Source organism: Cupressus sempervirens, chromosome 3, assembly GCF_028749045.1.
Source record: "Cupressus sempervirens isolate cs-2001-9-10 chromosome 3, ASM2874904v1, whole genome shotgun sequence".
Taxonomy (NCBI): domain Eukaryota; kingdom Viridiplantae; phylum Streptophyta; class Pinopsida; order Cupressales; family Cupressaceae; genus Cupressus; species Cupressus sempervirens.
Window position 1 is genome coordinate 825,072,728 of NC_143120.1, and position 12,296 is coordinate 825,085,023.

Below are 12,296 nucleotides of genomic sequence, written 5' to 3' on the forward strand. Positions count from 1 at the left end.
TATGTGTTTACTCAAATACTGATATAAAAAATCTGATCTCTAGAATCTGAATAATATCAAACAGTAAATAACAAGTGCTGAAATGAAAATAAGAACTTATTCACAATTCTAGAAACTATTATATGCCAAAACAGTAAAATCTGAAACTTAACAAAGATTGTAATTTAACGAATCTCTATACTGGTTTAAGGTAAGAAGTTTGCAAAACTTACTTGCAACATGTTCCCCACTAGAATCACCAATAAGTTGGTTCCCAAAACCATAATTTAAATTCCTAAGACAACATCAACCAATTATGGCCAACTTGACAACATCAACTAGCGGGACCTTTTGCACTTCTGACTCTACAAAGCCAAGGCGAGTGCGCCTGATCCTGAATCACTTAAATCCAAAATTATATAAAGCAGAGAGATTATACGCAACTAGAGTCTCCCGAAACGGCAAGCGGATTGGGAAACCTCTAGATTGCTCAAATAATTACAACCTGAGTGATAACTTCGGAATATGATTATTTCAAACTTGCAAACGCTGAAAATTGAATAAAGTTAACAAATAAATAAAATGCGAGATTGTTTTAAATGAAAAGATATAATGGAGAAAATAAGTGGATATATTAATTCTCAATTGCTAGATAGGGAATGTTTGCCAGCATATGAATTAGGAGATCATAAGCAACTTAATAACCAGTGCTAGAATTTTAGAAAAAAGAGCAATAGAGTCAATATTACAATTTGCAATTTACAACTTTATGAAATATAATGAATCAAACTATAAATAATTTAATTTCCAAAATGCAACGAATTAGCTATATCTATGCATTCTCCAACTACTCTATCTTGTCTTAACTCATATAGAGATAGAATAAACACAAATATGGAAACAATTAAAGCATTTCACAATATTCATGACTATCACATTTGAGAAGCTATTGCTAATTCAATCCACTTATCGCACATCAAATTACTTATAGAAAATATAAATTGATCATCAAGGACAAAATTGTAAAAAATTTGGACACTAGAACTTTGCTAATAAAAATAAAATTCCCTTACTAATATCCCTGAAATTGAATGCAATGAAGACACTCAAATTTGATGCTTTATTCGTTGCAATTCAATTCCAAAAAACAAAAAATATTTGCCAGTACAACTCAATCCACCAACTTGGTTCAATCACCCAATTTTCACCAACAGAGTAATATATCACAAAAATAGTATAATGCTTAGTATGTAGAGAGACCTTTTTTAAAAATTGTATGTAAGATTGTGTCTATTGTGTCTTTCTCATCCCATACTTATAAATGATGGAGAGGCACTTGCTCAACCATTGCACCTCTTCATAACAATTAACTAATCGGGTAGTTCCTATGCATAATTTGCATAGTCCCCTTAAGGCAATGCTTTAACGTTCCTCTTAAGTCATTCAATATATATGAAATCATCAGATGCATTTGAAACTATATGTCCAAACAAAACCAATCGGGCATCCAAATCCTTGTCTTGTGGACCTTTGAATATCATCATGAAGTTATTTTCATAATATAATTCAAACTCATGATATATATATTCATAATATGTATATATATATTTTAGCATATTAATATAATGCATAAATTGACATAAATATATGTTAGGTGGACCCTTACTAGCTTAAAAAAATCAAATTAGTGTTATCTTAAAATTTAGAAATCCAGCAATTATCCATCATGTCTCTCGGGCTCCCATTCTTTTCATCAAATACTAGCGACAAAATAGAGTATCGATAAATAATAACATCTTAGCGATTCTACAAGATATAGGGGCAAAAGTCTCCTTTCGAAAACACTTCACCAATACATAGAATCGCATATATCTGCCTCATAATAGAAATTATATTTGCAAGAGCTCTCAGTTGAAAGACACCTCCCAATTCTTCATGCAAGGTGACAAACATAAGTTGTTTTTTGTTTTTTTCGCATCCAACAAATCTTTGTATGTCTTCGTGACTTTCTGATCATGGCGCATATGGGTTGCACATGAATTTTTCACTTGTATATATGCAACCACAATAACGCATATGCAGACAACCCAAATTTGTGATTGTTATGCTTTTTGGAAAACATATTCCTCTTACTATGTCCAGTAATAGGAGGATTCGATGGTATTTTAGTTACAATTTGATATTGTTTGATCATTCTTATCTCCTATTCTTTAGACGACATGCTCAATGCATATTGTTGTATCTACATGAACCACACATGACAATATTCGAATAATCCCCATTGATGGCACATGCAAGTATCTTCAAAATCCATTGCTGAAGATATGTTGTTCCCGTGGATTTACAAATATGCATATATTGTTTTTTATTGCCATCCCTATGAGATTCCGCTCTGTGCATATTAACATTTTTCGTATAATACTCTCAATGTTTCTTGGATATTCTCAGACTGCAACATTCTAGATTCTTGAACTCAACTCACATTGAACTCCATACTTTGTATACTCTCATGCACATGTGTTTGTACCAACAAAGCATTATAATGATTCATGACAAATATTAGTCCCTCACTTCTCTGTTGCAATCACTTTTGCCTTAATATTGCACACTTGATCCATTCCTGGCAAAGATTATTAGATCCATGTGAAATATACAAATAGTTAGAAGGTAAATGATAGGACAAAATGTTTTGAGTGGAGACTATAATTTGCAAAGATTTCAATGTTCCATCAAAATGTTGATAGTGCAAAAGAGTGAAAAAGGCTTCTAAATGGAAGCCCTAAATTTGCAAGATTATATTTAAGTTGTCAGTTATTTGTCATGAAGGGGTAAGACGATTGGAAATGTCTTTTCATCTGTTATAAATAGGAGGTACGAAATCAAAACAAGGGACAATTCCATATAAAATATTTCAAAAAGCTTTATGCATACTAAGCATTATACTATTCCTGTGATATATTGCTTTGTTGGCAAAAAATGGGTGATTGAATCAAGCTTGTGGATTTAGTGTTATTGGCAAATATTTTTGTATGTTGTCTGGAAATGAATTGCAACAAATAGAGCATCAAATTCGAGTATCTTCATTGCATTCAATTTCGAGCATATGAATAAAGAATTCTTTTTTTTTATTGGCAAAGTTTTAGAGGTCAAATATTTTACAATTTTATCCTTTATGATCAATTTATATTGTCTATAAGTAATTTGACGCCAGATAAGTGGATTGAACTAGCAATAGTTTCTCAAACTCGATAATCACAAATATTGTGAAATATTGAACTGTTTCCATATTTGTGTCTATTTTGTCTTTATGTGAGTTAATAAATATATACTAGTTGGAGAATGCATAGATATAGCTAACTCATCACATTTTAGAAATTGAATTATTTATAGTTTAATTCATTATATTTCATAAAGTCATCCATTGCAATTTGTAATATTGACTCTATTACTCCATTTTTTAAAATTCTGGCACCGGTCATTAAGTTGCTTATAAACTCATAATTCATATGTTGGCAAACATTAGATATCTACTAGTTGAGAGTTAATATATTCAGTTGTCTTCTCCATTATATGTTTTCATTTAAAACAATCTTACATTTTATTTAATCGTTAATTTTATTCATTTTCCAATGTTTACAAATTTAAAGTAATCACATTTCAAAATTATTACTCAAGATTATACTATTTTGAGCAATCTAGAAGTTTCCTAATCCTCTAGTCATTTCGGAAGACTCTCGTTGCATTTAATCTATGTTTTTTATATAATCTTTCATTGAAGTGCGTCATGTCCCCTATTTTTGCCAGTAAAATTCAATAATATAAGGAGTCAAAGAGATAATAATTAATTTGATATAAAATTATAGATATGATATTAAACATAATAAATAAAATAATAATATATTATTAATAGTAATAATTATAATTATAACAATAGTGATTGAATAACGATAATTAAATAATATAAAATATTGAAATAAACATTGAAGTGTGTCATGTCCCCTATTTTTCCAATAAAATCCAATAATATAAGGAGTCAAAGAGATAATAATTAAATTGATATAAAATTATAGATATGATATTAAACATAATAAATAAAATTATAATTATAACTATAGTGATTGAATAACGATAATTAAATAATATAATATTTTGAAATAAACAAGTAATAATTATTAATAAACTAATGATACAAATAATAAATTATTATTTGACAATTATAAGATAATCTTATAAATGAACATTTTTATAAGATTATAATAAATGAATGATCATTATAATAGTAAATTAAATAATTAATGAATGATCATTATAACAATAAATTAAATAATTTAAATAAGATTATAATAATAATAAATAATTGATCATTATAATCATAATATAATATAATATAATCATGATAATAGTATTAAATAATTATATTATATATTAAATCATGATAATAAGGATAATAATATTAATCACAATAATAATAATTTAATTATTGTAACTGAATGGTAAAACGAATAAACATTAAATCGCTTACCTTAAACCTAAATATTGAAACGGCGCTTCGATTAATAGCTAGACCTCTCATGGCATATATTAAGGAAGTGAAGATTCTCATCAACGAAGGGGGGAAAAAATACATTAACTCCAAATATTGGATGGATATCTAATATACTACTCCTGAGCAAATACGAGAGTGAATAACTGCAGACTCATTACATTCCTTGGGAGAGAGCGGAAATAAATCTACAAGGCAAAATTAGAAGCTACAACCATCGACCATTGTGGCATGCACATATATAACCAGCGGCATAAATGGTGAAGTCACCATTGTTTGAAATAGTGGAAATTTGCCATCCGAGAGAGAGAACAAGTGAATAGAACAAGAAGAGACCACGCAGCTGGGAGCAATAGTGACAAGAAGCAGACTTGGATCTACAGAGGATAAGGCAAAAGACAACACAGGTTACGCAAGACCACTTTCAAGGATATTCAAACATGCATCAGGTGTAATATTACCATCACATAATCTGAGTGAAGGCAAACACCCAGATAAGTGTTAGGCTTGGATACAAATATTTATTTAATAGAAGATATCAATACTCATAATCATAGCAGACCCAGGAATCTTGACAGATCATAAAAAGGCGCCAATATCTCACTCATATCAAAAATATATATATAGTTGATGATTATATATATTAACATAAATATACTTATTCCATTTTGTATAAAAGATTTATGCAGAAAGATCATCCATAATCTTGTGTCGGAGATTTCATGATACATGTTGGTTCGGCAATTGTAAATATTTCAAGAGGAAGAAGTTTCTTACCATTAAGAATTGAATAAAGAATTCCAAACTTCAAAGGGGTTTAAGATTGAGACATTACATATTTACATTAAATAGCTATTTGAAATATATATTATTAGCAAAGTAAACCTCCATTCTACATAAACAAGGTCAGAGAACTCAACTAAGTCATAAATATATCAATCATTTGGACCAATAAAACTTTGACCATTGGATTCATAAGAACGTTGTCCCGATTATTGCCAATCAACTAACAAGGGACATTACAGTGGTATCAAAGCATAATCCTGCCATCCTGTGAGTGAAGGCTTATAGAAACTTACGAGAGGAGGACAAACAAAACAACAATGAATGACTTAGCAAATGAGGTGAGATCCTATATGAAGCAAAATAACCAAACCAACCAAACTATATTGAATCAAATGGAGAAGTCAAATCAAGCCCTTCTACAAGCATTACAGAACATGGGAAATTCGATCAATATTTTGAGGGTTCAACTTAAGTTCGATCAATTCGATCAATATTCGTTCAATCCATTCTGAAAATAACAATGTGACTTCAAGCTCCAGCCTACCCCAACCCGCATTCCTACCTAGAAGAGTAAATCTAAGAGAGGAGGAAGGGGTGGAGCAACCCTTGACTAGTACAGAAGATATTGCGAGGGCATATGCTTCTCTAGAGCCTAAAATTAGAAAAGTGATATCATTCAGAGAATTTTGTGAAGATAAATGAAGGGAGACATCTAGAAGGACAGTAAATGAAAAACTCAAACATAAGATTAACAAAATTAAGCTTCCGCATTTTGATGGTTCAAAAAAGATTACACCACGCCAGTGGTTGGAGAAACTAAACACATTTTTTCTTCTAAACCTCATGACGGAAGAAGATGCCTTGCAATTCGCTATAGTACATCTAGAGGGAGCAGCACATGATTGGTGGACCCATGGGCGTATCTCCTTGGGACATAAAGATATAAAATCCTATGAAGAATTTTCCCAAAAGCTCATAAATAGATTTGATGATAAGGACATTGAATAGTATTTCCAAGAGCTAACTCAACTCAAACAAATTGGAATAGTGGAAGACTATGCTCGCAAATTTCAAGAGTTGTCAGTTATGGTTCCAAACCTTTCCCAAAAGAGACTCACTCATATATTTATAGAAGGATTGAAAGATTCCACCAGGCACTTTGTTAAATCGCATGAACCACAAAACTTGGAAAAAGCCATTAGAAAAGCGAAAATGGTAGAATCAAATTCATCAAAAGAAAGATCTAAGAATTTCTCGACAAAGATGAAGCATAAAAATGAAGACTCGTGCAAAGACCAGAGAGAGAAAGAATGTTATTTTTGCAAAGAGAAATGGAGCAGAGGACACCAAGGCATGAGTAAGGAAGCCCAAAATCAAAAGGAGGATAAATTGAAGAAAGGCATACATTTTAAATGCAAAGGCCCTTGGGAACCTAGACATAAGTGTGACAAGAAAAGTCAACTCCATCAAATAGAAGCAACGCATGAAATAAATAATGAAGATGCTTCAAAAAAAGAGTGTGAACGGTGATCAAAAGAGGATATGGGACTAGAGAATTATGGAAGTTTCGAGGAAGTTCAACTTTGGTCATACTTTGATCTAGAAATGTAAATATCAAACAATACATATATGTAAATATTTTTATAATTATTAATAGAACTTTAATATTTAATTTAAAGGAAAGAGTGACAATTAAGGGAGAACTGCTAATGACACCCTATTGTTAGCACCTTCCTAAGGGAGCAATTAAGGGAGAATAGCTAGGGCACCCTATTACAGCAGTCTGTAGGGAGAACTGCGATAAGGACACCCTATTGCTCTGTAATTAAGGGAGAACCGTTAGAGCACCCTATTGCAGAATTAATTAAGGGAGAATAGCTTGGGCACCCTATTGCAGCAGTATGTGGGCAGAACAGTGGTCAGGACACCCTATCGCTCTATAATTAAGGGAGAACCGCTAGAGCACCCTATTACAGGAATAGTTGAGGGAGAACAGCTGAGGGCACCCTATTATAGTTATAGTAGGGGAGAATTGCTAGCAAGGCACCCTACTACACTATGATTAGGGGGAACTGCTAAGGCACCCCACTACAAAGAAAATATTATAGAGGCCTAGGACAAGATAAAGTCTCTCCTAAGGGTTTAATAGGTATGGATAGTCTTTAGAGAGATATCCATAGAGGCCTTAGGGTGAGATAAAGTCTCTCCCAAGGATTACAAGATGGATGCATCCTAAAGAGGCGTTCATAGAGGTCAAGGAAGAGATGAAGTCTCTCCTATGGATTAAAGAGATAAAATAAGACCTTAAAGGATATCCATAAGGTCTTGGACAAAGATAAAGTCACCTCGAGGAATTATAAAGTGTACTAATTAGGACTCGTCATGGGAGGAGATAATGCATAACAAGGAGCATAGAAGTACTACAACATATCAAGATAAGTTCCTTCTGTAATCATTCTTAGTAATTAAAATTGAATATTGTGAATTTTCCATTTATACTTATATCTATCTAATTCCGAATTGAAATTGTTGTTGCAAGATTGTCAATAAAAGCAGCAAGAGAATATTGAATTGCTTGAGGACAAGCAATTTTGGGAAGGGTGGACTGTCATGTCCCCTTTTTTCTAGTAAAATTCAATAATATAAGGAGTCAAAGAGATAATAATTAAATTGATATAAAATTATAGATATGATATTAAACATAATAAATAAAATAATAATATATTATTAATAGTAATAATTATAATTATAACTATAGTGATTGAACAATGATAATTAAACAATATAAAATATTGAAATAAACAAATAATTATTATTAATAAACTAATGATACAAATAATAAATTATTATTTGACAATTATAAGATAATCTTATAAATGAACATTTTTATAAGATTATAATAAATGAATGATCATTACAATAGTAAATAAAATAATTAATGAATGATCATTATAACAATAAATTAAATAATTTAAATAAGATTATAATAATAATAAATAATTGATCATTATAATCATAATATAATATAATATAATCCTGATAATAGTATTAAATAATTATATTATATATTAAATCATGATAATAAGGATAATAATATTAATCACAATAATAATAATTTAATTATTGTAATTGAATGGTAAAACGAATAAAAATTAAATCGCTTAACTTAAACCTAAGTATTGAAACGGCGCTTCGATTAATAGCTAGACCTCTCACAACATATATTAAGGAAGTGAAGATTCTCATCAACAAAGTGGGGAAAAAAAAATGAACTCCAAATATTGGACGAATAGCTAATATACTATGCCTGAGCAAATACAAGAGTGAATAACTGCAGACTCATTACATTCCTTGGGAGAGAGTGGAAGTAAATCTACAAGGTGGAATTAGAAGCTACAACCATCGACCATTGTGGCATGCACATATATAACCAGCGGCATAAAGGCTGAAGTTGCCACTGTTTGAAATAGTGGAAATCTGCCATCCGAGAGAGAGAACGGGTGAATAGAACAAGAAGAGACCACGCAGCTGGGAGCAATAGTGATGGGAAGCAAACTTGGATCTGCAAAGGATAAGGCAGAAGACAACAGAGGTTACACAAGACCACTTTCAAGGATATTCAAACATGCATCAGGTGTAATATTACCATCACATAATCTGAGTGAAGGCAAACACCCAGATAAGTGTTAGGCTTGGATACAAATATTTATTTAATAGAAGATATCAATACTCATAATCATAGTAGACCCAGGAGTCTTGACAGATCATAAAAAGGCGCCAATATCTCACTCATATCAAAAATATATATATATATATATAGTTGATGATTATATATATTAACATAAATATACTTATTCCATTTTGTATAAAAGATTTATACAAAAAGATCATCCATTATCTTGTGTCGAAGATTTCATGATACAGATTGGTTCGGCAATTGTAAATATTTCAAGAGGAAGAATTTTCTTACCATTAAGAATTGAATAGATAATTCCAAACTTCAAAGGGGTTTAAGATTGAGACATTACATATTTACATTAAATAGCTATTTGAAATATATATTATTAGCAAAGTAAACCCTCCATTTGACATAAACAAGGTCAGAGAACTCAACTAAGTCATAAATATATCAATCGTTTGGACCAATAAAACTTTGACCATTGGATTCATAAGAATGTTGTCCCGATTATTGCCAATCAACTGACAAGGGACATTACAAAGTGATTCAGGAGTAGGTGCACCTGCCCTTGCCTTGTAGAGCCAGAAGTGCAAAAGATCACACGAGTTGATCTTGTCAAGTTGGTCATAACCCATCAAATATCCCAGCATCGAGTTGGCAAGATTCGTAGGATTCCAATCTACAGTTTTGGGAACCAACAGATTGGCAACTTTATTGGGGAATGTTGCAAGTAAGCTTTGCAAATTTCTTACCTCAGACCAGTATAGAGATTAGTTATATCACGATCTTTGCTAAGTTTCAGATTTTGTCTTTTCAGCAGTTAATAGTTTTCAAAGTTGTGAAGAGGTTCTTAGTTTCATTTCAGCACTTGATACTTATTGATTGATATTATTCAAAAAAATTATATCAGCATTTGAGTGTGAAAATAATATCTCAAATGCTTTCTAAATCGGAATATTCTAGTTTGTGTTCAAGGTTGCAATTTTTCTTAATCTCAAATTTTCAAAACTCTAGTTCTTTCATTTAGAATACATAAATTTTGGAAGTGATTAATAAATCTGAAATCCTAATTATTGTTATAGTGTTAATTTTTCAAAATCATTCTTTTACATTAAAAATTCAAAATCATTTGCAGCACACTCTGCTGAGGAAGTACCTTGAAGTTTATTTTATCTTTCCCTAAAGAGGGTGGCGACTCTATTGTGCATTGTTAAATCTGTTTTAAATTGAGGAATTAACAATTGCTTTTAAAGTTTATGTTGGGGCAAAGGTCAATAAATCTAGGACCTAAGAGATTTGCACAGTTAACCTTCGAGAGGAAGCTAAGAAAGAAGAATAAAAAGCAAAATTCAAAGATGTTGTATATAGGTCACAGGGATTTTCATGAAAGGACAAACAGACAAAATGAAAGAGTTCAAATCACAATAGTCCTAGAAACAAAGAAGAAAATTTCAATCCGTTTTTTAAGATTCCTAGAGTGGATGAAGAACCACATTGTGAAATAACTCAAATACAAGATGATGAGAATTACGAGGAGTTAATGCAGTGGGACGCAATCATAAAGAAGACAGTTGAAAGGGCTAATGGCAACAATGCAATATTAGCAAAGATTCTTAAGATGCAACTAGATAATGTCCTTGAAAAGATAGGAATATTAAGAGATAATATCATCTCTCCACAAAGAAAAGCAAGCAACTGGATAGTTGGAGAGAGGAAAGAGCAGAGCAAGTCCACAATGAGGTGAACACATCATCAAAAAATGACCCGCCTCATAGGAAAAATTTGGACTCACAATTTTCTACTAGCCATGTAAACCCATTGTATGATAATAAACAAAGTATAAATCAAAATACCTCAAATTAGGCACAAGTTTGCAACTAGAAAACCTAGTTTGAAACAATATAGAAATCATGTGTGGGACTTGATTAAATATTTTGAACACATTTTCTATTAAATGGATAGATAGATCAAATAACTATTTCGCTAACATAATAGCTAATCTTGTAATCAAACAAAATGATCTCCCACTTGATGAGGTTGTGCAAGTAGAAATGAAGAATAGAACATTGATACGCGACAATGTGCAGAACTTGCAAGTTTTTGAAGATGATAAGGACCTTATCAGGTTCTTGGCATGCGAAGAGGATTACAAGAACCAAAACATTGCCTAGAATGGATGTGTAGAAGTAAAGGACTGGAAAGAAATGTTATTCAATAAGTAAATAGTCCAATTGAAAACCAATAAAATTGCTAAAAGTCAGATAGCTTTAGAAAGAATCGTTTATGAAAGAGACAGTTTAAAACATAGCAAATCAACTAAATTTCAAGATGACATCAAAGAAATTAATTTAGGAAATGAACACTCTCCTAAGAATGTTTTCACAGGAAAGAAATTATCTTCAAAGATTAGGTCTTACTTGATTTCCCTATTAAGAAAATATAGGCATGTTTTTGCCTGGAGCTATGACGAATTGAAGGCTTATAGGAAGATTTATTCTAACATGAGATACCTTTTAAGCTTGACGCTATACCCTTTAGGTAGAGACAGAGACCCATTAACCCAACTTTAGCTCGTAAAATGAAGGAGAAATTGATTAAGTTGAAGGATGTCGGTATCATTAAACCCATCAAACATTCAACCTGGGTTTCCAAGCAGTTCCAGTCAGAAAAAAGAATGGCGATATTAGGTTACGCATAGATTTTAGAAATTTAAATAAATCATCCCTAAAGGATAACTATGCTTTGCCGAATATGGAAATCTTATTACAAAAGGTGATTGGAAACAAATCGTTCTTTATGATGTACAGATTCTCTAGATATAATCAAGTTAAAGTCAAAGAATCTGAACAATATAAAATTGCATTCACAACACCTTGGGGTACGTATGTTTATGCCAGAATGCCTTTTGGTTTAACCAACACAAGGGCTACTTTTCAAAGAGCAATGGATGTCGCCTTAGACGGATTGATTAATTTAATCATGGTAGTTTATCAAGACAACCTTATTGCTATTCTAAAAAGGCAAAAGATCATTGGAAACACTTCGAGAAAAAATTTATAAGAGCCTTGGAATATGGAATCTCCCATAATCCTAAGAAATGTCATTTTGGGGTTATGGAAGTAAAACTCATAGGACATATTGTCTCTAAAGAAGGCGTGAGGATAGATCTTGAGAGTAGCCCCCATTGACAACATTCAAATTCCTAAAATAGTTAAGGGCATCTAGTCATTTTTCGGTCAAATTAATTTTGTAAGAAGATTCGTTTCTAATTTTGCCGAAATTATTAAACTAATTGCTAAAATGCTTAAG

At 31.4% G+C, this 12,296-nt stretch overlaps 1 protein-coding gene across 16 annotated transcripts in view; it reads right to left on the bottom strand.

Moving 5' to 3' along the window:
* The window catches only part of LOC149569321 (uncharacterized), an 81,885-nt gene that overhangs the window by 38,267 nt on the left and 31,322 nt on the right, over positions 1 to 12,296 (bottom strand). For 5 of the 16 annotated variants that reach the window (XM_089822044.1, XM_089822055.1, XM_089822054.1 and 2 more), the window contains one exon: positions 213 to 373. The exons of the other annotated variants lie outside the window; for them this stretch is intronic. Coding sequence is in view for 4 of the 5 variants with exons in the window: in XM_089822055.1 (XP_089678181.1) it covers positions 286 to 373 (88 nt within the window). In the remaining variant the exon portion in view is untranslated. The remainder of the gene's footprint in view (positions 1 to 212; positions 374 to 12,296) is intronic. 16 annotated transcript variants of the gene reach the window in all.